General features: G+C 43.2%; 1 protein-coding gene across 4 annotated transcripts; it reads left to right on the top strand.

Annotated features, from left to right (window-relative positions):
- Nucleotides 1-317: 317 nt before the first annotated feature.
- LOC106584132 (adenylate cyclase type 3) lies at nucleotides 318-27,994 on the top strand. Of its 4 annotated transcripts, none has more exons than XM_014169052.2 (20): nucleotides 319-2,599; nucleotides 3,913-4,062; nucleotides 11,483-11,625; nucleotides 11,776-11,887; nucleotides 12,140-12,267; nucleotides 12,709-12,867; nucleotides 13,218-13,383; nucleotides 13,774-13,890; nucleotides 14,397-14,539; nucleotides 14,926-15,087; nucleotides 15,173-15,260; nucleotides 20,756-20,872; nucleotides 21,210-21,478; nucleotides 21,716-21,797; nucleotides 22,333-22,491; nucleotides 24,295-24,441; nucleotides 24,628-24,741; nucleotides 25,064-25,190; nucleotides 25,302-25,426; nucleotides 25,891-27,994. In XM_014169052.2, exons 1-20 carry the CDS (start codon nucleotides 1,925-1,927, stop codon nucleotides 26,071-26,073), a joined length of 3,366 nt encoding a protein of 1,121 aa, XP_014024527.1. In that variant the 5' UTR covers nucleotides 319-1,924; the 3' UTR covers nucleotides 26,074-27,994. The 4 variants fall into 4 exon arrangements, with proteins under 4 accessions (XP_014024534.1, XP_014024527.1, XP_014024508.1 ...); XM_014169033.2 differs by having other exon boundaries at nucleotides 13,771-13,890; XM_014169063.2 differs by having other exon boundaries at nucleotides 321-717; nucleotides 13,771-13,890.

Below are 27,994 nucleotides of genomic sequence, written 5' to 3'. Positions count from 1 at the left end.
TCCAAACTTTTTTTCCTATTTTTATTTTTTTAAACTATAAAAGTAGATAATTTGATGTGATAATGGTCAGAGTCAATTAGTGCACTCAGACATTGTGGTGGTATGGCCAGGAGGCATAAAAACACCATGCAAACTTTAGTGGCAAATAATCAATTAAATGAAATCAAGTGTCATATTAGAGCATGCTCATCCAGTTATAATGAATAACCATAGGCTATTTACATGTAGTTATCCTATTTGGAATTGTCTGTCCCTATTTCTGACTTTGTACATGGAAAGCAAGGGGGGAGTGGGTGATCTAAAGAGGGGGACGGGCTTATCGGGGTAGAAAGTGAAGATCGAGGGCGAAAAAGCAGCGCTGTTCCGTGAAGGCGAGAGTCCGTTGTAGTCTATTACTCGTCGAGAGGGACATGTTCAGGTTATTCTTATAACAAACACCCAAAATGCACTGTTTTGATTACAAGTGACATCTAATCCTTACAAGAGCGAGCACCACCTATAGGAGATCGAAAGTGTCTTTTTCATGGTTCTGTAAACGGATGCAACAATATGCGGATGGTTTTTACATCATCTGGTACAAAATCTCTGTTCACAGGCGGCATCTTAAGAAGGATAGATAGGAGATGCCAAACGTCGAGTCACTGGAGAATGAAAACCTACATTGAAAGAGCACGTTCATCTTTGGCCATCGCCACATGTTAAATGGATACAGAATGGGTAAATAATGACGCTTATTGTTTTCAGTCATTCGATCATTTATATGGGTATGACAATAGCGGTCCTCTATAGCACCTTTTCAAAATAGAAATGTAGCCAAACGATTTAACCCTGAAATCACAGGCAACAAACTCATCAATATGTGTAATGAGGGCAAGAAATATGATGTCCCTATACTGTAGGCTGGAAAACCACGTTGCTTAATAATACGGCAAAAAAAAGACTGTGTTAAGTATTTTAAATGGATAGTCACGATGGTGTCATTTTGGACATCCATTTTACAAGTTCAATTTTTTTCTCTCTTTCATAGAGCGCAACATGTAGCCTATTTCCAGTGTGCGCAGTAAAATCAGAAGTCACGCATAGTTCTCCGGGGTTATTCTCAACTGAGGACAGGGGCGCAGTTTTCTCAAGATAAATATTGGTAGGGAACGACAGACATTGCTCTCAGTATCAGTCTGTCAACTACAAAGAAGAAACGAACCTAGGCCTCTTTTGCACAACTTGCACAGGCTGTCCATATTTCCCAGTAACTTTTTAAAAATCCCCTTTTTTCCCAACGTGGATTGCTAGTCAGGTGACTTCTCAGGTGGGGGGGGGGGCACAATTCATGATCAAACAGCATCCCATATTCTTCACTTCTTTTGAGTTTTCACCATGGAAACCCCATGTGAACAATGGTGATGACCTTGATACAATGAATATGGAGAGAAGGGTGGCAATGTAAACAAAGTTTTGCATTCGAAAAGAAGCAAAGCTATATTATCGCCCTCACTTTATTCTTAGTGAGTTTTCCATGGGCTCACTTAAGGAAAATTAACATGGTCCAGGAGACCCTTTAAATCTCCTTTAGTCTTAAGCCTACATTTGGAGGACATTGGATTGGTGAATCAACTGACAGAATCAACTGACACTGTCAGAGACGTGTAACTAACAAATATGTGAGCAAAGCTATTCCAAAGTGCAGGGCCTGACAATCAAGACACTACGTGTGATTTAAAGGACATTCGTGACACCTCAGGGCAAAGGGTTCAGTTTACACACAGGAGAATAAAAGGGAACGCGATGAGAGAGCACGATGTAGGCCTACGTTTGAACCTTACAACAGTACCTTGAGGAATTTTACACCTGCAGAACTACAAACAGATTTCCACTTTTTTTTACGACGAGGTCACAGGAAGAATTCAAAACTTAGTCAGCATTCACGATGCCTCGCAACCGGGCCTTCTCAGAGCCGGAGTACTCAGCAGAGTATTCGGCGGACTGCTCTGTGACCCTACCATCGGACCCGGGCCAGGCCGTGGGGCGCACGCACGAGGTAACGGTTCGAAGCCAAGGGTGCTGCCTCTGCCTCCCACGCTTCATGCGTCTCACCTTTGCACCCGAGTCTCTGGAGAACCTCTATCAGACCTATTTCCGCCGGCAGCGACACGAAACCCTGCTGGTTCTGGTTGTGTTTGCTGCCCTGTTTGACAGCTACATCATTGTCATGTGCGCTGTGGTCTACACAGATGAAAATCTGGCCTCTGTGGTGGTGGCATCAGTGGGCCTGGCATCAGACATCCTACTCTATGTGTTGTGCTGCTACGGCCTGCTACCCGACCGCATCTCACGACGTGTGGTGCCCTACGCCCTGTGGGTGCTCATAGCGGCCCAGATCTTCTGCTACCTGGGCCTGAACTATGCCCGCTTCCACCAGGCCAGTGACACAGTGGGCTGGCAAGCCTTCTTTAGCTTCTCCTTCTTCCTGACACTGCCCTTGCGGCTCACGCCCATTGTGCTGATCACATCCGTGTCGTGCGGGGTCCACACCCTGGTGCTGGGGGTCACCATTGCACAGCAGCAGCAGGAGGATATCCAGGGGGCTGCCCTTGGGAGACAGGTGAGAGTGGGGATGGGGCTGAGGACACACTTTGGGTGGGGGATGAGTTGCAGCGGAAGTGGGCGAGGGGGTGATGGGGATTGAAGTTGCAGGTAGAATGGGAGATGGGTAAGTGTGGAGGCTGAGGACACTTGCAGGAGGGGAAGGAAGTTGCAGGTGGAGAGTGATATGGGTGAGAGTGGTTCAGGAAACACCTGGGGTGGGTAGACACGAGTTGGATGAAGTTGGAGACAGGCAAGTGTGAGGGGGGGTGTGTGAGTAAGGTAGATAGTAGGGTGGCAGGTAGAGAGAGGTGAACAGATCTTGTGAAGTAGCTCATAAAAGAAAATAACTAGGAACAGTGCAAAATGCCATACTTGCAACACAAGGAATGATGAGTAATTACTAGGGTATATACAGTAAATTTAATAAGAGGCTAGATATTGTTAAAATGACAGTGCAGGTAAGACATGCTAGCTTTCCTGATCACATCAAATGGTGTGTTGAAATAATTTCATCATGCAGAAGATTAACCTCCAGTCTATGTACTATTTATGTCACGTTATGCCCTGTAATTGTCTTACAGCATCTACAATGAATAGGCAATACCGATGAGTCTACAAACAGGCTGAATGTATCAAATGTTTCGGTGACAGAGCAGAGGCTGAGAACAGACTGAGGTTTGAGTGTCTCCAAACAATTAAAAGAGTCTGAGGTAGAATTATCATTTGTCTGTATTTGATATTTTAGAGGTTGTTCTCTTGTTTGACATCGATACTGTTCTCAAAAGGTCCACAGTTTTTGGTTCTCAGTATGCTCATGTCTTCTTTATCATAATCTCACAGTAATCCAATGAGAGGCAGGCAGCCCAATAAAAGGCCCAACCACCCTATCGGAGCTTCAATCTCGGCGAATCAAAATGTTATTCAATGACAAAACATTTTAGGGAACAGTGTAGTATCCAAACTTTGTTTGCAATGTAACTCATCAGCAGCCACCTCACTGCAACCTATACGAGTTTGGTAATGGTTTAGAGTGCTGGTTTCTTTTTGCCTGTCTGCCACATTCATGGCTGCAGAAAGTCCGTAAGATACCACTAGCCTAGGTCGTGATAAGTCTACACAAGGGTCCTCCCCACAGGGTTCAGAGTGTGTGTGCACGCGTCCGTATGTCAAATCAAATTTGTATTTGTCACATGCTTCATAAACAACAGGTGTAGACTAACAGTAAAAGGCTTACTGTGCGTGCCTGTTTAAAAAAAAAAATTAAAATTATAGTGCATATGTTGTGTGTAAGTGCGTGTGTGTGTCTAATGACTCTGTTGCGTTCTCCAGCTGCTGGCCAACATAGTGATCTATGTGTGTGCCATCACTGTGGGCGTCATGTCCTACTACATGGCAGACCGGAAACACCGCAAGGCTTTCCTGGAAGCACGGCAGTCCCTGGAGGTCAAACTCAATCTGGAGGAACAGAGCCAGCAACAGGTGAGAGTGACAGACTGAGACAGGGAGGACAGAGGGGGATATACAATATAGGGCAGGAGACAACATATTCAGAGAGAGAAAAGTGACAGAGGTTAGTAGGTTTGAGTGGTAGGTTAGAGAGTGGGGGGCGATAAGGAGTGTGTGGCAGTGCCAGAGTAGTGCCCTGGTTTGAATGTATGTGATTCTGATTCAGACCTGTTTATGTTGAAGCCAAAGGGAATTTAAACACAATCTTAGTATCTACAGTTCCATTTGATCTACTGTTACACTACACTAAGCTAGTTAAATGTGTGTGAGCGTGCATGTATGTGTGTGTGTGTGTGTGCACACTTTGTCTGTTTGAGTTAGCACTCGGTCAGCAGTCATTTCCCCTCCCTCCCCCCGTCTCACAGCTGTGGCCATTGGGCATTCTTGATTGCTACTATTTATGGACCAGAGGGTCACTGCTATAGAGAGCTGAGAGGAAAGGGGTGATTATGGAGGAAAGGGAGGGAGGAAAGGAAGGAGGGAGCAAAGGTGTGTGTGTGTGTGTGTATGAGAGAGAGAAGGGCTGATAAGACCATGAGAGGAGAAACTCCCAGAATACTAATGGAGAAGCATGGGCTGCTGGGAGACAAGGACCGCCAGCCAATCAAGGAGCATCCGGTCGCTGCAGGTTACCATGGCGACCGGCCTCCTGAGACGATGTCCGCAGTAATCACTCTGCTGACTCTCTTGCCCAATTTTTTGTCTCTCCATCAGGTTTTGATAAGAACGTAGAAAAACCCTGCCACGTTATTTGTTTTCCTCCCTCTGTGTGTGTGTGTGTGTGTGTGTGTGTGTGTGTGTGTGTGTGTGTGTGTGTGTGTGTGTGTGTGTGTGTGTGTGTGTGTGTGTGTGTGTGTGTGTGTGTGTGTGTGTGTGTGTGTGTGTGTGTGTGAACGTGAACTCAAGGCTTTTGTTTGCCTGATGCATTTGTGTTTTCCAATGTTTATGTTCTAGTCTTGGATCGTCAAGGGTGGAATCTGTTCAGATGGACTTATGTGATGATGAGTGATAGTTTTAGGCCAATCAGATTTGTGTACAGGTACAGTGCTTTTAACAGGGAGAAAAGTTATAGGCCTATATTTTGGCTGACCATTGTACCATGTCTAGGTACAGTGTAATATGTGATTATATATCATGTTTGTTTGTTGGATGTTTATTATTTTATCAGGGAGTCATACTGAGACCAAGGTCTCTTTTACAGATGAGCCTTAAATGACAGAAAATACACGCATCAAAATGCAAGCAGAAAGAAAAACATCAGTATTATTGCCTTTGTAAGGTAAAAAATATAAATCATTCTCAATCAGCTTTCTGAATTCCCCTAGAGGCACCCAAATATCAAATTTAAGAATATTTTGAAGATTATTCCACAGATAAAGTGCAAGGAAACTAAAAGCTGATTTAGCTAACTCGGTAGCAACCAAAGGAATTCCTGAGTTAGTCATCCCTGAGACCGGGTGTGGTAACTCGTATGTCTAAAGTTTAGTAAAGAAGTTAGGTACAGTGGAACTTTTTGTAAAAGGGCTTTCTAAATAAAACATAGCAACGTATCAACCTACGTGACTTCAGAGGGCCAACCAACTGTCTGTCGGACCCCAATAAGACTAGCTGTCACTAATGGGGATCCTAATAAATCAAATGAATGCATTGATGACTACAAACATTTTAGCCTGTAATAAAGTGCAGTGCGCTATGATTAGCTGCATCTAACAGCTTTAATGAACTGGCAGCTGACTTCATATAGATGACGTCGCCATAGTCTAGGACCGATAGGAACGTCGACTGAATAATCTGCGTTCTACTATTTAGCGAGAGGCAGGACCCAGGCAGGACCCATGGGGCGGCAGGGTAGCCTAGTGGTTAGAGTGTTGGACTAGTAACTGAAAGCTTGCAAGTTCAAATCCCTGAGCTGACAAGGTACAAATCTGTCATTCTGCCCCTGAACAGGCAGTTAACCCACTGTTCCTAGGCCGTCATTGAAAATAAGAATTTGTTCTTAACTGACTTGGCTAGTTAAATAAAGGTAAAATAAAAAAATTCTATAGAAGCCCATTTTTATTCTCAGCTTCTTAAGTCATCAATATGCTTTTTAAAAGACAGCTTTAAATCTATCCAGGTATTTGTAAGCAGGGACACAATCAATATGGACAACATCCTAATGACATGCTAAAATCATCATTATTTTGTTGTGCTCTAGAGATCACATATACTTGGTTTTACCTGAATGCAATACTAATTCCAGGTCAATAAAGTTTTTCTGTTTACAATGAAAGCAGACTGTAGTTTAGATAGAGCCTGCTCAACCGTGGGGGAAATAGCATGCACAACAGTATCATCGGCATACAAGTGCAGGTTTTTTTAAGAAGTCGATATTGTTAATGTAAAAAGCACAAGACCAGATTCGACCCCTGTAGGACACCTTTCGTAATATCCAGGAAACATTATTTAACACCATCAGTAGATATACATATTGAGTTTTCTCTGTCAAATAATTTTTAAACCAGTTACATGCAATCTGCTCTAGGTCAATTGAGGAAAGCCTCTGAATTAGCCATGAGTGATCAAAAGTATTGAAAGCCTTTGACAGGTCAATGAAGGGGGCAGCACAATGTTGCCTTTTATCCATACAGTTAACCACATCATTTATAACTAAGGATGCAGCAGAGATAGTGCTATGACCTGGACTAAAACCCAGCTGATGTACATTTAGAATACATTTCAAAGATAAGAAAGATCTTACCTGAGAATGAATCAAGGATTCTAATATTTTTAGCTAGGCAAGAAAGTTTAGAAATAATGTGATTGAATTATTTAGATCACAAGGGTCCGCACGTTTGTGAAGGGGGAGTACAAGGGCCGCTTCCAAACCTTGGGGATAGTACCAGATATAATCATCAGGTAAAAAATATGGGTTAATGATTCAGTAATCAGGGGGGCAGAGAGCAGCAAAAATGGATCAAGCATATCAGCCCCAGCGGATTTTTTTTTACCAGTCTTAAGCAAGGCACATCACATATAGTAAATTGTTGAAATGAAAACAAAGATTCACTAGAAGTTGATTGATTAACCATCAAGTCAGCTAGAGGCTGGCAGAGGAAGAGCAGTTGATTGACTTACCAAGGTCAAATAAACCACCATTTCACGCAAATAAAAAGCCTGCCAAGATAAAATTATGATTAAAAGCATCACTTATCCCATTCTTCTCAGTTATGATGCCAGGGTCAGATAGAACTTGCTTAGGAAGGGAAGAGGAATTTGTACGTTTCAGTGCATTTAGTGTTTTCCAAAATTTTGAAGGATCACCAGCTGTCGGATATAGAGCTTAAAAGGTAGCTTGATTTAGCTTTCTTAATCGAGATAGTACATCTGTTTCGCAAGTTTACATACACTCAATTAGTATTTGGTAGCATTGCCTTTAAATTGTTTAACTTGGGTCAAACGTTTCGGGTAGCCTTCCACAAGCTTCCCACAATAAGTTGGGTGAATTTTGGCCCATTTCTCCTGACAGAGCTGGTGTAACTGAGTCAGGTTTGTAGGCCTCCTTGCTCGCACACGCTTTTTCAGTTCTGCCCACAAGTTTTCTATAGGATTGAGGTCAGGGCTTTGTGATGGCCACTCCAATACCTTGACTTTGTCGTCCTTAAGCCATTTTGCCACAACTTTGGAAGTATGCTTGGGGTCATTGTCCACTTGGAAGACGCATTTGCGACCAAGCTTTAATTAACTTCCTGACTGATGTTGATTCAATATATCCACATAATTTTCCTTCTTCATGATCTATTTTGTGAAGTGCACCAGTCCCTCCTGCAGCAAAGCACCCCCACAACATGATGCTGCCATGCCCGTGCTTCACTGTTGGGATGGTGTTCTTCGGCTTGCAAGCCTCCCCCTATTTCCTCCAAACATAACGATGGTCATTATGGCCAAACAGTTCTATTTTTGTTTCATCAGACCAGATTACATTTCCCCAAAAAGTACAATCTTTGTCCCCATGTGCAGTTGCAAACCATAGTCTGGCTTTTTTTATGGCAGTTTTGGAGCAGTGGCTTCCTTGCTGAGTGGGCTTTCAAGTTATGTCGATATAGGACTCGTTTTACTGTGGATATAGATACTTTTGTACCTGTTTCCTCGAGCATCTTCACAAGGTCCTTTGCTGTTGTTCTGTGATTGATTTGCACTTTTCGCACCAAAGTACGTTCATCTCTAGGAGACAGAATGTGTCTCCTTCCCGAGCGGTATGATGGCTGTGTGGTCCCATGGTGTTTATACTTGCGTACTATTGTTTGTACAGATGCATGTGGTACCTTCAGGCGTTTGGAAATTGCTCCCAAGGATGAACCAGACTTGTGAAGGTCTAGGATGATTTCTTTTGATTTTCCCATGATGTCAAGCAAAGAGGCACTGAGTTTGAAGGTAGGCCTTGAAATACATCCACAAGTACACCTCCAATTGACTCAAATGATGTCAATTAGCCTATCAGAATCTTCTAAAGCCATGACATCATTTTCTGGATTTTTCCAAGCTGTTTAAAGGCACAGTCAACTTAGTGTATATAGTGTTTTGACACACTGGAATTGTGATACAGTGAATTATAAGTGAAATAATCTGTCTGTTAACAATTGTTGGGAAAATTACTTGTGTCATGCACACAGTAGATGTCCTAACCGACTTGCCAAAACTAGTGGTTGAAAAACAGGTTTTAATGACTCCAACCTAAGTGTATGTAAACTTCCGACTTCAACTGTATATACTGTATACTGCATCCTTCACTGTATATTCTTTACTATCTATTGCATCTTAGCCACTCTGTCACTGCTCATCCATATATTTTATACTTATATATTCTCATCCAATTCCTTTACTAGATTGTGTGTATTAGGTTTTGTTGTGGAATTTGTTAGATATTAGGTTTTGTTGTGGAATTGTTAGATATTACCTGTTAGATACTGCTGCACTGTCGGATCTAGAAGCATAAGCATTTCGCTACACTCGCAATAACATCTGCTAACCATGTGTATGTGACCAATAAAATTAGATTTGAGGTTGGATGCCGAGTGTTGCTGCACAGCTATTTTCAGGTCTCTCCCAGGGCTGTTGCGGTGACCGTATTACCGCCACACCGGCGGTTATGAAGGCAGTCAAATTCTAATCAAACACTTCATGAGAACCCATGATCTCATGTTGCGCAACATTTCAATAGGCTATGCAATTGCGCGAGAAAACAGAGTGGTGGCCTCTACTAAAAAGAGGAGGGTCCCATCAACTTTCTATAGGCTGGGCCTACTATATTTATTGATTTATTTCTCAACTTTCTTAATGTTACGCACATTGCTTATATTTACAACAGGAGTATAACCTACCTGGCTGGCATGAAAATAAACCACGGGGTAAAGCGTCCTCCATTTGCTATTTAAGTGCATAGATGACATGTCATGTTTACTGCTGCCCCTGTTTTGAAACAGGTGCATGATAATGGTCCATTCTAAATCAAAACAAAATTCACACATATTATTTTGTACATGTAAAGACAATATTAAATCAAGAATAGTCTGATGGGTGACATTATTAGCTTATCACTTGTGAATTATGTATTATAATTTCTGAATGATGCCCAGCATAAGAAACAAAGCCTTTTTTTGCGATCTTTTCAAATCATAGTCGCACACCTCATGTAGCCTAGCCCATGGGCCTATATGTTTTAATAATGTTTGTATCACAACTAAAGTGGCCAAATAACTTCTTAAAATGAAGCACATTAACAACGAAATTTTGTGACCGCCACAGCCCTAGTCTCTCCAGAGATGTTCGATCGGGTTCAAGTCTGGGCTCTGGCAGGGCCACTCAAGGACATTCAGAGACTTGTCCCTAAGCCACTCAGGCATTGTCTTGGCTGTGTGCTTAGGGTCGTTGTCCTGTTGGAAGTGAACCTTCGCCCCAGTCTGAGGTCCTGAGTGCTCTGGAGCAGGTTTTCATCAAGGATCTCTCTGTACTTTGCTCCGTTCATCTTTCCCTTGATTCTGACTAGTCTCCCAGTCCCTGACGCTTTTAAACATCCCCACAGCATGATGCTGCCACCACCATGCTTCACCGTAGGAAGGGTGCCAGGTTTCTTCCAGACGCGACGATTGGTGGCAGCAACAAATAGTTCAATCTTGGTTTCATCAGTCCAGATAATCTTGTTTCTCATGGTCTGAGAGTCTTTTAGGTGCCTTTTGGCAAACTCCAAGTGGGCTGTCGTGCCTTTTACTGAGGAGTGGCTTCCGTCTGGCCACTCTACCATAAAGGCCTGATTGGTGGAGTGCTGCAGAGATGGTTGTCCTTCTGGAAGGTTCTCCCATCTCCACAGAGGAGCTCTGTCAGAGTGACAATCAGGTTCTTGGTTACCTCCCTGAGCAAGGCCCTTCTCCCCTGATTGCTCAGTTTGGCTGGGGGGCCAGCTCAAGGAAGTCTTGGTGGTTCCAAACTTCCTCCATTTAAGAATGATGGCGGTCACTGTGTTCTTGGGGACCTTCAATGATGCAGAAATGTTTTGGTACCCTTCCCCAGATCTGTGCTTCGAGACAATTCTGTCTCGGAGCTCTACGGACAATACCCTCGACCTCATGGCTTGGTTTTTGCTCTGACATGCATTGTCAACTGTGGTACCTTTTATATAGACAGGTTTGTCCCTTTCCAACTCATGTCCAATCCATTGAATTTACCACTGGTGGACTCCAATGAAGTTGTTGAAACATCTCAAGGATGATCAATGGTAACAGGATGCACCTGGTCTCAATTTCGAGTCTCATAGCAAAGGGTCTGAATACTTACGTAAATCAGGTATTTCTGTTATTTAATTTTTATACATTTGCAAAATGTATAAAAACCTGTTTTGCTTTGTCATTGTGGGGTATTGTGTGTAAATTGATGAGGGGGAAAATATAATTTGTAAGTCGCTCTGGATAAGAGCGTCTGCTAAATGACTTAAATGTAAATGTATATTTAATCTATTTTAGAGTAAGGCTGTAATTTAACAAAATGTTGAAAGTCAAGGGGTCTGAATACTTTCCAAATGCACTGTGTGTACTGTTTGAGCACATGGTAGTCAGTCATCCATGTTTATTTTGTTATGGTATTTCTTTTTCCAAGATCTATTAGTTGAAGGGTGATCGAAGTAGATATAATTGGAAGTGGATGCTTTGGGATGGCAACGGACAGCTTCCTTTGTTATAGAAAGTGGTTTCATTAGGTCACTGAATCTTTTTTATTGATTCTGATTGAGCATTGATTGATTCTGCTGCCAATCACACAAAATTGAAGTGCCTTTTATTGTAAGCTGTGCGTGCGTCTATTGAGTCTCTTTAGAGTCTCCTCATATCCACTGAAACCTCACCACTCTTCCTGTCCTCCACAGGAGCGTCTCTTGCTGTCCATCCTGCCGAAGCATATAGCAGACGAGATGTTACAGGACATGAAGAAGAAAGAAGCCAGTCAGACTGGACAGAAGGAGATGCAGCAGTTCAACACCATGTATATGTATCGTCACGAAAACGTCAGGTAAGACACAGCAGCCAGACTCTCTGTGTACAATCTATAGACCTATGGCTAGGAGAACACAACTTGTAGAGTATACTATGTTCTATAATAAAGAGGCAGGATATCTAATAGGATGATGTGATGACAGCATGTATCCCCTTTCTCCTGCAGTATTTTGTTTGCAGACATTGTGGGATTCACTCAGCTGTCATCATCATGCAGTGCCCACGAGCTGGTCAAGCTCCTCAATGAACTGTTTGCCCGCTTTGACAAGCTGGCTGCCGTGAGTCACACACACACACACACACACACACACACACACACACACACACACACACACACACAAATATATTACTTACTGACAAAAAATGTATATTGGTTGGCATGTATTTATACTAATCTTTTAAACATAGATTTATTTATAGATTAAAGTAAATTTACATGAGTAGTCACATCATTTCACATACTGATGAAATCACTTTGAATGTTCCAGCCCCTCCACTAACTACCTCACTGTGTGTGTGTTTCTGTGTAGAAATACCACCAGTTGAGAATAAAGATCCTGGGCGACTGTTACTACTGCATCTGTGGCCTGCCAGACTACAGAGAGGACCACGCTGCCTGCTCCATCATGATGGGCCTGGCCATGGTGGAGGCCATATCGTGAGTAGCACCCAATGGAAATGTGGACTGTAGAAACTGTAGAGTGGTTTGTGGTATAGGCTGCATGTCAAAGGACATCCTATTCACCTACTTAGGGTCAAAGATACTACTGTAGAACCTATTACTTTCATGTGCTAAAAACAGGTCTGACATCTACAGTATCTGGCTAAATGGTGAGAAAATAATACGCAATTAATATTTTCTACCAAGGTTTGATGAGCTTTTAAGTCGAAACCTTTTAGTTTTCCGAATTACCTCCGTTTCAGATGTGTTCACATCTCAGAGGTCCTTCTGTACTTGTGGTGAATAGGGTGTCATTTGAGATTTGCACATAGAGTAGGAATAATGTGACGTGCTGGAGGCAAAACGAATGGTAGGGGAAAGACTGGCTAGGGTGGTTCTTCTTGGCTCCGGTGTCACGGTGACTGTGTTATCCTGTAGGTATGTTCGTGAGAAGACCGGGACAGATGTGGACATGCGTGTGGGGGTACACACTGGCACTGTCCTGGGGGGCGTCCTGGGACAGAAGCGGTGGCAGTATGACGTCTGGTCCACTGACGTCACCGTGGCCAATAAGATGGAGGCGGGAGGAATACCGGGGTAAGAAGGAATTGCTTTAAACCCCTCTAAGTTATTACATTTCCCTAACTCTATTCACAGATCTTTACTACAACTTTAGATGATGCTCAGCCAAGATTGACCTGCCTCATGCACTCATATTTGTCAAATGTGTTTGTGCCCAATACAAACCCTATATACCTATTGCTAGCAATAAGTAATGAATTATGAAGTTGGTAAGGAAATGTTGATGTACTGACTATCAAATAAGTGACAGCAGGAATTATTCAAAGTTTGCAATAGGGAGGGCATAGGGTCAGCCCCCACCCGTTCTGCCATTGATAGACCAGGCTCTCCTACCTCTAGCCTATAACCCCTGACCTTTGCGGCAGGCGTGTGCACATCTCCCAGGCCACCATGGAGTGTCTGCACGGGGAGTTTGATATGGAGCCAGGGAACGGGGGCGACCGCTGTGAGTACCTGAAGGAGAGGGGCATCGACTCCTACCTGGTGGTGGTGCCCAAGGGCCCCCTGGGAAAGAACGGCATCAACGGGGTGGTGAGTATTACCTCAGCACCTAGTTTTATTCAACCTTTATTCTTACAGGTTCGTCTTACTGAGATAAAACCTCAGAAAAACTTTATTTTACAACCAGGTTGTACTTACTAAGAAATTACTTTTATCTTTAACTTTGATACCAGTCTCCAATTTTGTTGAATTCTTTGAGGTAATTACCTGCGTAGTTTCCTAGTTAATACCATGAAAATACCAGGTAAGTAACAGCTTACAACAGGCTGTAAAAGAAAGCGTAACAAAATGTCAATATTTTTTTTTCTCCAGATTCCTCCTGTCAACACACCAGTCACTGTAGCACACCTCACATTCTCTCTTCTCTCTCTCTCTCTCTCTCTCTCTCCTCCTTCCTGTCTCTTCGTTTCCTATCAGAAGTTGTCTGTGATGTCGTCCAATGGGAACTCTCCATTGTTGATCAACACCACTGAGTGTAATGGGAGTGTCCACACAGCCTGCACCACACCAGACGAGCCAGAGGAGCTGGACACACGAGTAACATATGACCTTTACTGTAACCCCTAACACACAGGATTGCAACTCTATGTACTACAAGTGCACAGTGTGTGCAGGCCTTTGTTCCAGTTTAGGATTAGTACACCTATTCAAATTATTAACTAATCATTGTCTTATATTTAGACCTCGATTTGTTTATTCGGGGGTGTTAGCGCTGGGCTAGTACAAAAACCTCCAAATACTTTGGCTGTCTCCAGGACAGGAGTTGCTCCAAAGTGTGCTACCTTGTCTACTTCAAACCTGAATGAAGAGTGGCTCCACCCAGATTCTCCACCCTTCTCATTAAGTGTGCACTTGCACACTCCCCATCATGGATCTAAAAGCATTGAATTAGTGTAAGTATTGGCTGGAGAGAGTTTCGACCATTGTTAAATCCATGAGAGGGAGTGTGCAAGTGCACACTTCAGAAGAAGTGTGGAGAATCGGGGTGCATCCAGTGAGTGGTGTAATGACAGACCAAGAATGCTACCTTCTTGTGACCCCAGGTGGTGAACCCTTCGTTCCCCAACCCTCGGCGGAGGCTAAGACTGCGGGACCTGGCCGAGAGGGTGATTGATGCCCAAGAGAACGAACAGGAGCTCAACAAACTGCTCAATGAGGCACTGCTGGAGAGAGAGACCGTACAAGCGTGAGTAGACAGAGAGTGAGGGTGTGTGTGGGGTTGCAAAATTCCAGGAACTTTAAATATATTCCCGGGTTTTCCTGAAATCCTGGTTGGAGGATTCTGATTTCGGGAATCCCACAACTGGGCATTTTGGGAAAACCAGGGAATTTATATAAAATTCCCTGAATTTTGCCAGCCTGTGTATATCTATGTATGAATGTGTGTGTGTGTGTGTGTGTGTGTGTGTGTGTGTGTGTGTGTGTGTGTGTGTGTGTGTGTGTGTGTGTGTGTGATAGTCATAGTGAAACACCCAGTAGCAGAGGGTGTGTGAGTGAGCCATGTGCAGCCAGGTATGAATCCTCTGTTATGTGAGCAGACAGACCGTGTGAACCCTCCCTCTACCCTGTCAGTCTGAAGGGGAAACGCACCAACCGTCTGTCCCTGCGCTTTGTGGACCCTGAGCTGGAGACCCGCTACTCCGTAGAAAAGGAGAAGCAGAGCGGAGCTGCCTTCAGCTGCTCCTGTGTAGTGCTCCTGTTCACTGCAGCCATGGAGGTCCTCATAGACCCTCGGTGAGTTCACCTAAACTCTCGTTCTTTCTCTCACTCTCTCTCTCTCTCTCGTTCCTTATGTTCTGTGTGTTCTTGCGGTTGACAGGATGATAGCAAACTACGTGACCCTAGCTGTGGGAGAGGTCCTGCTGCTCGTCCTAACTGTCTGCTCTCTGGCGGCCATCTTCCCTCGAGTGAGTGCCCCCCCCGCTCCACTATCACACCTTGCTCAACATCCAACCAGAGAGCAGCTAGCCTTTCAGAGCGAGCAACAGTTAACCCACAGCCAAATCCTAATTTATCATAGAACATTTTCCACAACATAAGAAATCTGTAGATATGAAGATATTTGTTGTGGTATACTCTTGAGTAAAAAAATAACATAGTTGTGATAGTGGATCAGCATACCGTAGTTAAATAACTTAAATGTGCTAAAAGCATCTCATGATGCTGCGCATTTGATGTGTACAGACACTCCCAATGTTACGTAAGCTGAAGAAAAAAAAATGTGGTAAAGAATGTGTCTAATCAGCACCCCATACGTTCGTTCTTTTGTCACGCATCAGCACTTTTGATCTAACATCATGAGCCAGGTCATGGAAAGTCAAATTTATTGACTGCTACAGACAGTTATGTAGCTACCACTATCGACTTCTCTTGTTCTCTTGTCACCCTAACAGCAGCACTCCTCCCCCATCCCCACACTGCCCACAAGGGTTTTGAACCCCATGCGCTGTATCTGCACCGTGTGCAATGTAGACACACAGTCACACACAGACACATACAGTGCATTCAGAAAGTATTCGCTTTTTTTCACATATTGTTACATTACTGCCTTATTCTAAAATAGATTAAATCGTTTTTTTCCCCTCATCAATCTACACACAATACCCCATAATGGCAAAGCAAAAACAGGTTTTTAGAAATGTTTGTAAATGTATTCAAAATAAAAAAACTGCTATCACATTTACACAAGTATTCAGATCCTTTACTCAGTACTTTGTTAAAGCACCTTTGGCAGCGATCACAGCCTCGAGTCTTCTTTTTCTGCAGATCCTCAAGCTCTCTCAGGTTGGATGGGGAGCGTCACTGCACAGCTATTTTCAGGTCTCTCCAGAGATGTTCGATCAGGTACAAGTACGGGCTCTGGCTGGGCCACTCAAGGACATTCAGAGACTTGTCCCGAAGCCACTCCTGCATTGCCTTGGCTGTGTGCTTAGGTTCATTGTCCTGTTGGAAGGGGAACTTTCGCCTCAGTCTAAGGTCCTGAACACTCTGGAGCAGGTTCTCATCAAGGATCTCTCACTACTTTGCTCCATTCATCTTTCCCTCGATCCAAACTAGTCTCCCAGTCCCTGCCATTGAAAAACATCCCCACAGTATGATGCTGCCACCACCGTGCTTCACCGTAGGGATGGTGCCAGGTTTCCTCCAGATGTGATGCTTGGCATTCAGGCCAAAGAGTTACATTTTGGTTTAATCAGACCAGAGAATCTTGTTTCTCATCATCTGAGAGGCCTTTAGTTACCTTTTAGATAACTACACGCGGGCTGTCATGTGCCTTTTACTGACGAGTGGCTTCTATCTGGCCACTTTACTATAAAGGCCTGATTGGTGGAGTGCTGCAGAGATGATTGTCCTTCTGGAAGAACTCTGGAGCTCTGTCAGAGTGACAATCGGGTTCTTGGTCATCTCCCTGACCAAGGCCCTTCTCCCCCGATTGCTCAGTTTGGCCGGGAGGCCAGCTCAAGGAAGAGTCTTGGTAGTTCCAAATTTCATTCATTTAAGAATGCTGGAGGCCACTGTGTTCTTGGGGACCTTCAATGCTGCAGACATTTTTTGGTACCCTTCCCCAGATCTGTGCCTCGACACAATCCTGTCTCAGAGCTCTGCGGACAATTTATTCGACCTCATGGCTTGCTTTTTGCTCTGACATGCACTGTCAACTTTGGGACCTTATATAGACAGGTGTGTGCCTTTCAAAATCATGTCCAATCAATTGAATTTACCACAAGTGGACTTCAATCAAGTTGTAGAAAGATCTCAAGGATGATCAATGTAAACAGGATGCACCTGAGCTCAATTTTGTGTCTCATAGCAAAAGGTCTGAATATTTATGTAAATTAGCTCCGGTCTAAGGCACTGCATCTCAGTGCTAGAGGTGTCACTACAGACCCTGGTTCGATCCCGACCGTGATTGAGAGTCCCATAGGGCGAAGCACAATTGGCCCAGGATCGTCCAGCATCGTCGGTCATTGTAAATAAGAATTTGTTGTTAACTGGTGTCGTGTCTTTGGGGTACCATTCAACTGAAGATATGTTTATCAATTAGCTCCCTGTAATTATTATTACGCGATTAAACTGATTAATCGTTTAATTGTAATTAACTAGGAGATCGGGGCACCAAGGAGAATATTCAGATTACAAAGCTATAATTTTCCTAATATAACTTTCCTGTACTATAATATTATATTCTATTATAGTATAGGCCGATTATCTTCTGGTTTAAAATGGTGTATTTTACCTCTAGTCCAGTCTCATTCCAAACGTCGTAAATTGTTGTATCTGCACGAACCCAGTCTTTACTAAAATCATCCATACATCAATTGTCTTAAAATCATTTATTTACTACACTAAGTAATTAACAGAAAAACATACAAACAGTAATTATCGTCACAAAGGATTGGTAGAGGAATGTGCCCTTGTGGGCTAAACAGGCAGGTCGGCCTGTTGAACAATGGGTCATAAACGGTCAACTGAGAAGTTACACAGAGTTCATTAATATTAACAATTGACAATTGAAGGCTCACTCATTCGGGAACAATTGCAATCAATATATATTTACGCTCATGTGTCGTCGTGATCCTTGTTCGAGAGTTCTGTTCTGTTGGGGAGTTTGTCCACGTTCTCTCTCTCTCTCTCTCTCGGTTAGAATGGATCTTTCAGAGCGACATTCATTAATGTCGTCATTGAATGGTTGTTTCGTTGGTCTTCGCGTTCAATTATATAATTTACTTAGCTGCAGACTAATAATTAATATCAAAGACTTGTTCTTATTCTGTCAGTATCGATAGTCTAAAAGTTAACCACGTGGTATGGTTCACTTTCAGTAGAGGAATTGGAAGGTAAAACCTATTAGCAAACGGAGTGTAGGCTTGGTCTGAAGAAATGTAAATCAGGCGGTGTTTTATAGTGCCCATAGAACAGGCTTGTCAAATGACGCCTGGTCCTGTATGGGTCCCTGGGGCGTGCCTATGACTGAGTTAGATTTGGTTACAGAAATACAATTCTATCACATTACATCAGTACAATAGCATCTCAATGTCCTACAAAAGCTTTATCCTTATTAATACATTCTATACAACCATTATGATGCTATTATATAAACAGTTTTATGGTAATATGGCTATATTGTCTCTTCTGAGTATCACAAAATTGTACCAAGCGGATCAGTTCGTAGCTGGATTCTTCACCAATCTTCCATACCTTCTCCAGAACACAAAATGTCGCTTGGCTCTCCAATTCTATGAGTTGGAAGAATTTCCTGTGTCTCTCTATGGGCCATGTGGCCAGAGACTCTCCTGGAATTTTAGAGTTTTTACGACCCTTTACACACAGGGTGGATTGGGGGGAAGGTAGGGGGTGGTTTTGCAAAAGGGGTCAACTGTCCTCCCTGTACCAAAAGAGGCCAACGTCATGACACTGGCATGCCTAGTAAAATGATATATTTTTTTTATAATGCATTTCTGTTTTTTATTTTTAATACATTTGCAAACATTTCTAAAAACCTGTTTTTGCTTTGTCATTATGGGGTATTGTGTATAGTAGATTGATGAGGGAAAAAATATAATTTTATCAATTTTAGAATAAGGCTGTAAGGTAACAATGTGGAAAAAGGGAAGGGGTCTGAATACTTTCCGAATGCACTGTACACACATAAACAAACAGATTAGCAACTATTATATCAAGGGTGAAATGCATGTACATGTCAACATGTCTGTGCCTGTCCCAGTACAATGTCAATCACACAAACACCAGAAACCACACACACTCACACACACATACACTTTACCCCAGAGCGTATAATCAAGCGCTTTTAGTGCTACATAATGAAATACTTTTACTTGAAGCTGTATGGACCAGACTATTGTTCAGCTGCTGAGAGAATGTACTGTACCCAATGAGATCAGATTTAACCATTGGAGATCTGAATCCCCTCGCGTGACGGTAGTTCCAATCCAGTGACAATTCTTTATCTATGGAAAATCAATCCCTCCTAATCATATAGATGTTCATAGAGAAGGACTGATGCATGACTCCTAATGGCATGATTGATGGTTCATTGAGGAAAACCAATATGTCTCGTCCTCAGTTTGTCCCAGCTCATCTGAAATGACCGTTGACATATACAGCACTATGTAGTCATATACTGTTCCATCACTAACATGAAAGTCACTATAGTACAGATGTAGGATCTTAATTTGAACACCCAGTTTTTTTATTTAACTAGGCAAGTCACTTAAGAACAACGTCACCCCGCTCCTCCGCTCTCTCCACTGGCTTCCAGTCGAAGCTCGCATCCGCTACAAGACCATGGTGCTTGCCTACGGAGCTGTGAGGGGAACGGCACCTCCGTACCTTCAGGCTCTGATCAGGCCCTACACTCAAACAAGGGCACTGCGTTCATCCACCTCTGGCCTGCTCGCCTCCCTACCTCTGAGGAAGCACAGTTCCCGCTCAGCCCAGTCAAAACTGTTCGCTGCTCTGGCACCCCAATGGTGGAACAAGCTCCCTCACGACGCCAGGACAGCGGAGTCAATCACCACCTTCCGAAGACACCCGAAACCCCACCTCTTTAAGGAATACCTAGGATAGGATAAAGTAATCCTTCTAACCCCCCCCCCCCATTAAAAGATTTAGATGCACTATTGTAAAGTGGTTGTTCCACTGGATATTATAAGGTGAATGCACCAATTTGTAAGTCGCTCTGGATAAGAGCGTCTGCTAAATGACTTAAATGTAAATGTAACAAATTCTTATTTGCAATGACGGCCAACTGTTGCAGGACAACTTTCCTGCAATGCAGGAAATGTACAACTTGTAGTGTATTTGAGGTTTGGAAAGGCTTCTGAAGTTGACCACTTTGACATTTCAGATTTGATTTTCCCTTATGAGAAATGTATCAACCCCTACAAAAATGTCCAATAATCCACATGATTCACATTTCCTGTTGCTGCAGGATTATTTTCCTGCTGTAGCAAACTGGCACAAATTAATGTCCTTCATCTGTACAAACTCACTAGGAGAAATACCCTGAACGCTACTATGGTTTCCATCTGATGATGCGTTTGAAAACTGAACATGATTACGATGATGATTACAATTGTATTACTTCGTTGGTTACAGCGAGCAAAGGCGACCGTCACCATCAATCATAGTTAAAACGTTTTTAATGTTCCGCCATTGCCCCACATATACCACAGGTGTCGTAAAAGAGTGTTGTAAAACATTACTCAAAACCACATCAATACAACGACGATAGATAGACAGACAGACAGACAGACAGACAGACAGACAGACAGACAGACAGACAGACAGACAGACAGACAGACAGACAGACAGACAGACAGATCACGTGACTGGTTAATGATATTACTGTTGATGACCAACATGTTATTTTTCCTCCTAGGTTTTCCCTAAGAGGCTGGTGTCTTTCTCCACATGGATCGACCACACCCGCTGGGCACGGAACACATGGGCCATGGCAGCAATCTTCATCCTCACCATGGCCGACATTGTGGACATGGTGAGAAACGCTCATCGTTAGTCCAGTAGAAAGAAATCACAACACTGGCTTTCTGGTGTTGAATTATGTAGTAGCTTGCCAATACACAAGACTTCCCATTAAGCTGGGTTTGACTTAAGGGTCTGTTTTTGGTATTGACTTGCGTGCATACCGTCCATATGCAACAGCACGCATTGCAGTTAAATGTTTTAAATTCATAATAAAGCAAAAAGATGGGAGTGAAACCAAGGATTTTTTAAAGGGGTCCATGTAATCTTGGAGGAAGCACTAAAAATCGATTGTTGCTCAGGTCTTGCGTTAACATTTGGCCTCTATCCCCTCTGTCCACGCCTTGTAGCTGAGCTGTCCCCGTCCCTCTGGAAACACCACAATGGCTCCTCCTTCCTCTGTTGTCCAATCCGGGGCAGAGGGCTGTCTGGACAACCCCAAGTACTACAGCTACATCGCCGTGCTGGCACTCATGGCGACCACCATGCTGGTACAGGTCAGCCACATGGTCAAGGTCACACTCATGCTCCTCATCACCATAGCGACGGGCATCGTCAACATCTACAGCTGGAGGGACATATTTGACCGCTACGATATGGCCCGCTTCCAGGACTACAGGTGGATGTGGTTGTGGTGTTATAGGCTGTAGAACAGGTGTGGGTGGTGGTCATCAGTTTATGGATGTGTGGTCATCCATTTATTTTCAATTAGTAAAACTGGAATTGGAATTTCAGTTGACTGAATTGAAATGAAATTGACCGCAACTCTGATTGTCATGTTTAGTGTGATATTGTTGTTCTGTATACAGTGTGAGCATGCTTGTGATTTCTGATGATCTCTGTGCTCTGTTTTTAGGTCTTACCTGGTTCCCTCCAAATATGCCATGACTGTGATGATCTTCATCATGATGATCAGCTTCTACTACTTTTCTCGACATGTAAGTTACTATGGCAGAAGGGTACTAGTTATATGCCTGTTAGGGCTTGGTAATTGTGGAGGAGGAATGAGGCGCAGGAACCAGCGAACACAGGGTAGTGGTGTTTTTAATATACACTCACCAAAAAAAAACAAATGTTCCCACACACAGGGGAGAAAATACATGCGGCGTACAACAACGTCGACATGAACACAAGCCGTCACACAAGAAACAATCATTAATCCCGCACGAACAGGAGCGGGCCAGCTAAACTAAATAGCCCCTCTAATGGCTAATTGACCACAGGTGTCACAAAATAAAAAAAAGGGAAAAGCAAAAGGGAATCGGTGGCAGCTAATAGGCCGGTGACGACGACCGCCGAGCGCCACCCGAGCAGGAGGGGGCGCCACCGTCGGTGGGAATCGTGACAATGCCTTCCAAGTCATCACCACCTTCTCTATTCTCCACATTTTCTGCTTCTCCTCCATTCTTGATAACCTCTCCACCTCTATTTGAATCTCTTTCCTGTCTCCTGCCACCATGTCCCTGACTTTAGGTGGAGAAGCTAGCCCGTACTCTGTTCTTGTGGAAGATTGAGGTCCATGAGCAGAAGGAGAAGGTGTATGAGATGAGGCGCTGGAACGAGGCGCTGGTCACTAACATGCTGCCAGAGCACGTAGCACGCCACTTCCTGGGCTCCAAGAAAAGGGACGAGGTGAGACAACTTCACTACTGTAGATACTGTCCCCGTCCCTCTGGAAACGCCACAATGGCTCCTCCTTCCTCTGTTGTCCAATCCGGGGCAGAGGGCTGTCTGGACAACCCCAAGTACTACAGCTACATCGCCGTGCTGGCACTCATGGCGACCACCATGCTGGTTGTCCAAAAAGTTCTACTTTTCAGTCATCTGTCCATAGAACATTCTTCCAAGAGTCTTGATGATCTTCCAGGTATGTTTTGGCAAACTTGAGTCAACTTTTTGGATGAGATGGGTCCCATTATGCCTAGTAGTGTTTGGGGACGTATCCATTTAAAAAAAGTTATTTGTGAACTCAGGTTTCCTTAATCTAATATTAGGTTTTGGTTGAAGATCTGATAACATTCAGTATAAAGAATATGCAAAAATACAGAAAAACCCAGGGCTCTAAATTAACATTTTTCATTGGTAGCACTGAAAATATTTTTTTCATCGATTGAGATATAGCCTACTGTATGTTGGGCCTTGAAGTATGCTAGCTACTTCAAGTCCTCAACTGGCAGCTTCATTAAATAGTACCAGCAAAACACCAGTCTCAACGTCAACAGTGAAGAGGCGACTCCAGGATGCTGGCCTTCTAGGCAGAGTTCCTCTGTCCAATGTCTGTGTTCTTTTGCCCATCGTAATCATTTATTTTTATTGGCCAGTCTGAGATATGGCTTTTTCTTTGCAACTCTGCCTAGAAGGCCAGCATCCCGGAGTCGCCTCTTCACTGTTGATGTTGAGACTGGTGTTTTGCAGGTACTATTTAATGAAGCTGCCAGTTGAGGACTTGTGAGGCGTCTGTTTCTCAAACTAGGCACTAATGTACTTGTCCTCTTGCTCAGTTGTGCACCGGGGCCTCCCACTCCTCTTTCTATTCTGGTTAGAGACAGTTTGCGCTGTTCTGTGAAGGGAGTAGTACACAGCGTTGTACGAGGTCTTTAGTTTCTTGGCAATTTCTCGCATGGAATAGCCTTCATTTCTCAGAACAATAATAGACTGACGAGTTTCAGAAGAAAGTTCTTTGTTTCTGGCCATTTTGAGCCTGTAATAGAACCCACAAATGCTGATGCTCCAGATACTCAACTAGTCTAAAGAATGCCAGTTTTATTGCTTCTTTAATCAGGACAACAGTTTTCAGCTGGGCTAACATAATTGCAAAAGGGTTTTCTAATGATAAATTAGCCTTTTAAAATGATAAACTTTGATTAGCTAACACAACGTGCCATTGGAACACAGGAATGATGGTTGCTGATAATGGGCCTCTGTACGCCTATGTAGATAAAAAAAATCAGCCGTTTACAGCTACAATAGTCATTTACAACATTAACAATGTCTACACTGTATTTCTGATCAATTTCATGTTATTTTAGTGAATAAAATGTGCTTTTCTTTCAAAAACAAGGACTTTTCTAAGTGAATGGTAGTGTGTATATATATATTTTTTTTTACGGATATGACAGTTATTTAATTGTCATGACGGTTTTCATCCATAACCATCGTTTATATGGAAATTGTGCCAGCCCTAATAAATACATTGGTTTTAAGGCAGTCAATGTGAAGTGGGACCAATACATGTATAGTTCCTGAAGTTGAGAAAGAGGTATCAGCCACGGTCACTGTGTGCGTTGATCAGCCACCATGTTATCACAGTGGTAAGGTTTGTTCAGCTATTGCAAAGGTTACAGCTGGAGTTATGCTCTTGACTTATCTATGTCTGTACATCTGTTAATCTGAAATATATATATATATATATATATATATATATACCCCTTCCAGGAGCTGTACAGCCAGTCATATGATGAGATTGGGGTGATGTTCGCCTCCATCCCCAACTTCTCGGACTTCTACACAGAGGAGAGCATCAACAATGGGGGGATTGAGTGCCTCAGGTTCCTCAACGAAATCATCTCCGATTTTGACAGCGTAAGAAGCTCATGAATGCATAATTTTGACTTGTAACAGTCATGCAAATGTTGAAACTAGCTTGCTATGACAATGGAAGTACTGTATGTTATTACTCCCTATTCCCGAGGCATGTATAGAAATTAAAGATGCTGCCTAACACTTTGAGACTTGACCTTTCAACCCGTGACCTTTAACCTCTGACAGCTCCTGGACGAGTCTCAGTTCCGCTGCATCACCAAAATCAAAACCATTGGCAGCACCTACATGGCAGCGTCAGGGGTCACTCCCGACATCAGCAACGGCTATGCCTGTCTGAAGGTTAGCTCATTACCATAGTCATCAGCCACTGGGTCTGGGTCAGTGGAGGCTTAAACTAGCCGTGTAAACTCCTATAGTATGACATAATCATGTGAACTCCTATAGCTAAACAGCAGAACTCCTGATGAACTCAGTCTAGAGCATCTTGTAGTGTTTGTGGTAGCAGGTCAGAAATGGGATCAAGAGCTTTAGGACTGATCTTTTACAGGGGATATGTTAATTTTATGGGTGATGATGATCGTAGTGGTGGTGGTGATGATCAAATGAATTCACTTGAAACTTGATGATGAAGATGGTTAAGGTAGAGGGCTCTGTTGTGCAGAAAGAGGAGCTGACTGACAGAGAGCGCTGGCAGCATTTGGCAGATCTGGCTGACTTTGCTCTGGCCATGAAGGTCACGCTCATGAACATCAACTACCAGTCCTTCAACAACTTTATGCTACGCATAGGTCAGTGCTAACTTTTCAGCCATATATTTTAAGGTGAGAGAAGAATGGAGAGTGTGTCCTAGTTTTGTACAGCATGCATATCATGTATCCCATACTTCCTCCTCTCCCCAGGTTTGAATAAAGGGGGGGTGCTGGCAGGAGTGATTGGTGCCCGGAAGCCTCACTATGACATCTGGGGCAACACTGTGAATGTGGCCAGTCGCATGGAGTCCACAGGGGTCATGGGTAACATCCAGGTAAGGCCTCTCCATACAGGGGCAACGAGATGCAGGATGGGATAAGCATTGAGGTGACAACCAAACAATCAGCTGTAGCGCATTGGCCCGTAAGGTCGTTGATGTACCTGATTTGTGGTAAGGACTGAGCAGGAGCACTTGATAGCCTACAATGATTGATACATTGCAGTCACTTGCAAGATCTCGAAACGACATACAGCAATCGGATACCCGACTGCGCAGTCGATGTGGCATGCAACCATTGGTTGACTGCAATGTAGTCGGCCTGGAATTGTTGTTTCCCAGATGGCTATAATAACACAAGAATAATCCTACTTTGTTTGATTACTATTTAGGTCTTGGGGTTTGACATCAGGGAATAGCTTTAAGTGGATTACCAAATCTGGGTAGAAAACATATTGGATGGATCTGTATGCATGCGGCGATTCATCACCTAAAATGTTATATGATTCTACTGCCCCCAGGTGGTGGAAGATTGCTACCACATCTTGAAGGAGTACGGATTCCGTTTTGTGAGGAGGGGACCCATCTTTGTGAAGGGGAAAGGAGAGCTGCTTACCTACTTTCTGAAGGGTAGAGAAAAACAGGGCTCCTTCATCAACGGCTCCTCGGTCACCCTGCCACACCAAGTGGTGGACAACTCCTGACCTGCGTGTCAACGCTCACAGAATCACACACGCATAATCAGACATATACATTCTAATGTATGTGAGATCTGAATTCATGCTTATACCAACACTCTTTCAGAATTGTAAAGTATGTAAGAGGATATGTACATCTTGCAAAGAGAGCGATTTGTCCCACCTCCCCACCCTGCCTGTTCAAATACTTTTTTTGCAAACTACAAAGCTTTTCAAAATAGTGCTCAGCTACTTGCATTACAGACTTATGAACACATATCACGCTACTGTATAGTCACACATATTTACACACAGTCTTAGACAAACACTCTTATTCAGAAACACAGTCTGACAAACACACATTCATGTATTCACTACAATGCCATCCTTACGACGCACTCAAGCCAGATGCATCATGGCTGTTGGACTAAATGCCTCATTTTGAATACTTTCCCCCCTTTTACAAAATACTTTATATTTGGAAAATAATGGATTTCATTGTGTTTGTTACAGTATCTCCAAACTGCTTCGAGATGAAGATGACCTGAGATAAAATGGTAGAGTGTTTGAAGGTTAATGTGTGTGTGTGTGTGTGTGTGTGTGTGTGTGTGTGTGTGTGTGTGTGTGTGTGTGTGTGTGTGTGTGTGTGTGTGTGTGTGTGTGTGTGTGTGTGTGTGTGTGTGCTGAATAAGCCTGCAGTGAAAGTATTCTTTCTCACTTTTTTCGAATCTGGAATCAAGTAACATGCCATGCCCTCTTTCTGTTTGCTATGAATTTGGAACACCTGCCTTCTATGTTCTTCCCCCCTTTGTTTACATTGGCACACATCACTTCTTTACGGTATCTGAGTCTATGCGGTCAGTGGGCACAGAACCCAGGTGTGAGTCCTCAGGTGTGAAATTGGAGACAGGTTGAATGTTTTTTGGAGGCATTGCAGGTGTCTGCATGCATGTTGACAAGCAAGAGTGATTCATGGTATTTTAGAGTTTGTGGTCACCAGGTCTTTGTGAGTAGCTGACACCTTTGGCCATTATGGGTATTCCGATGGGTAGAAATGCAGTGCCCTGAAAAAGTATTTGCCCCCTTTTGGATTTTCTCTGTTTTTGCATATTTTTTACACTGAATTAGCAGATCTTCAACTAAAACCTAATATTAGATAAAGGGAACCTGAGTTTACAAAAAAAGTATTTATTTATTTATTTAACAATGTTACGCAACCCCCAATTCCCCTGTGTGAAAAATGTATTGCCCCCTTACACTCAATAACTGGTTGTGCCACCTTTAGCTGCAATGTCTGCAACCAAATCCTTCCTCTAGTTGTTGATCAGTCTCACATCGCTGTGGAAGAATTTTGGCCCACTCTTGCATGCAGAACTGCTTTAACTCAGCGACATTTGTGGATTTTCAAGCATGAACTGCTCCTTTCAAGTCCTGCCACAACATCTCAATTGGGATTAGGTCTGGACTTTGACTAGGCCATTCCAAAGCTTCATTTGTATTGCTTTTTAGTCATTTTAAAGTAGATTTGACTTTTGGATTAAAGTTGACTTACGTTTGCTAAAAAACACCTTGAAGATCATCAAGGCTCTTGGAAGAGTGTTCTATGAACAGATGAGTCAAGCTTATAACTGTTTGGAAGACATGGGTCCCATTATGCCTGACGAAAAACCAAACACTGCATTCCACGGTAAGAACCTTGTACCAATAGTCAAGCATGGTGGTGGTAGTGTGATGGTTTGGGGATGCTTTGCTGCCTCAGGACCTGCATGACTTGCCTTAATAGAAGGAACCATAAATTATGCTCTGTATCAAATAAAAGGTTATTGGTCACATACACATATTTAGCAGATGTTATTGTGGGTGTAGCAAAATGCTTGCTGTATCAGTGAATTCTACAGGAGAATGTCAGGCTGTTTGTGACCTGAAGCGCGGCTTGGTCATGCAGCAA

This window comes from Salmo salar, chromosome ssa02 (assembly GCF_905237065.1).
Source record: "Salmo salar chromosome ssa02, Ssal_v3.1, whole genome shotgun sequence".
Lineage (NCBI taxonomy): Eukaryota > Metazoa > Chordata > Actinopteri > Salmoniformes > Salmonidae > Salmo > Salmo salar.
The sequence above is the reverse complement of the archived record's forward strand: the minus strand, read 5'-3'. Positions and strand labels throughout refer to the sequence as shown.

Excerpts from the sequence above, each read along its gene's own strand:
- LOC106584132 (XM_014169033.2), top strand. The coding sequence starts at position 1,925 with ATGCCTCGCAACCGGGCCTTCTCAGAGCCGGAGTACTCAGCAGAGTAT. Across the intron at positions 4,063-11,482 it reads AGGAACAGAGCCAGCAACAG|GAGCGTCTCTTGCTGTCCAT; the intron begins GTGAGAGTGACA and ends TGTCCTCCACAG. Across the intron at positions 21,798-22,332 it reads TCTACTACTTTTCTCGACAT|GTGGAGAAGCTAGCCCGTAC; the intron begins GTAAGTTACTAT and ends CCCTGACTTTAG.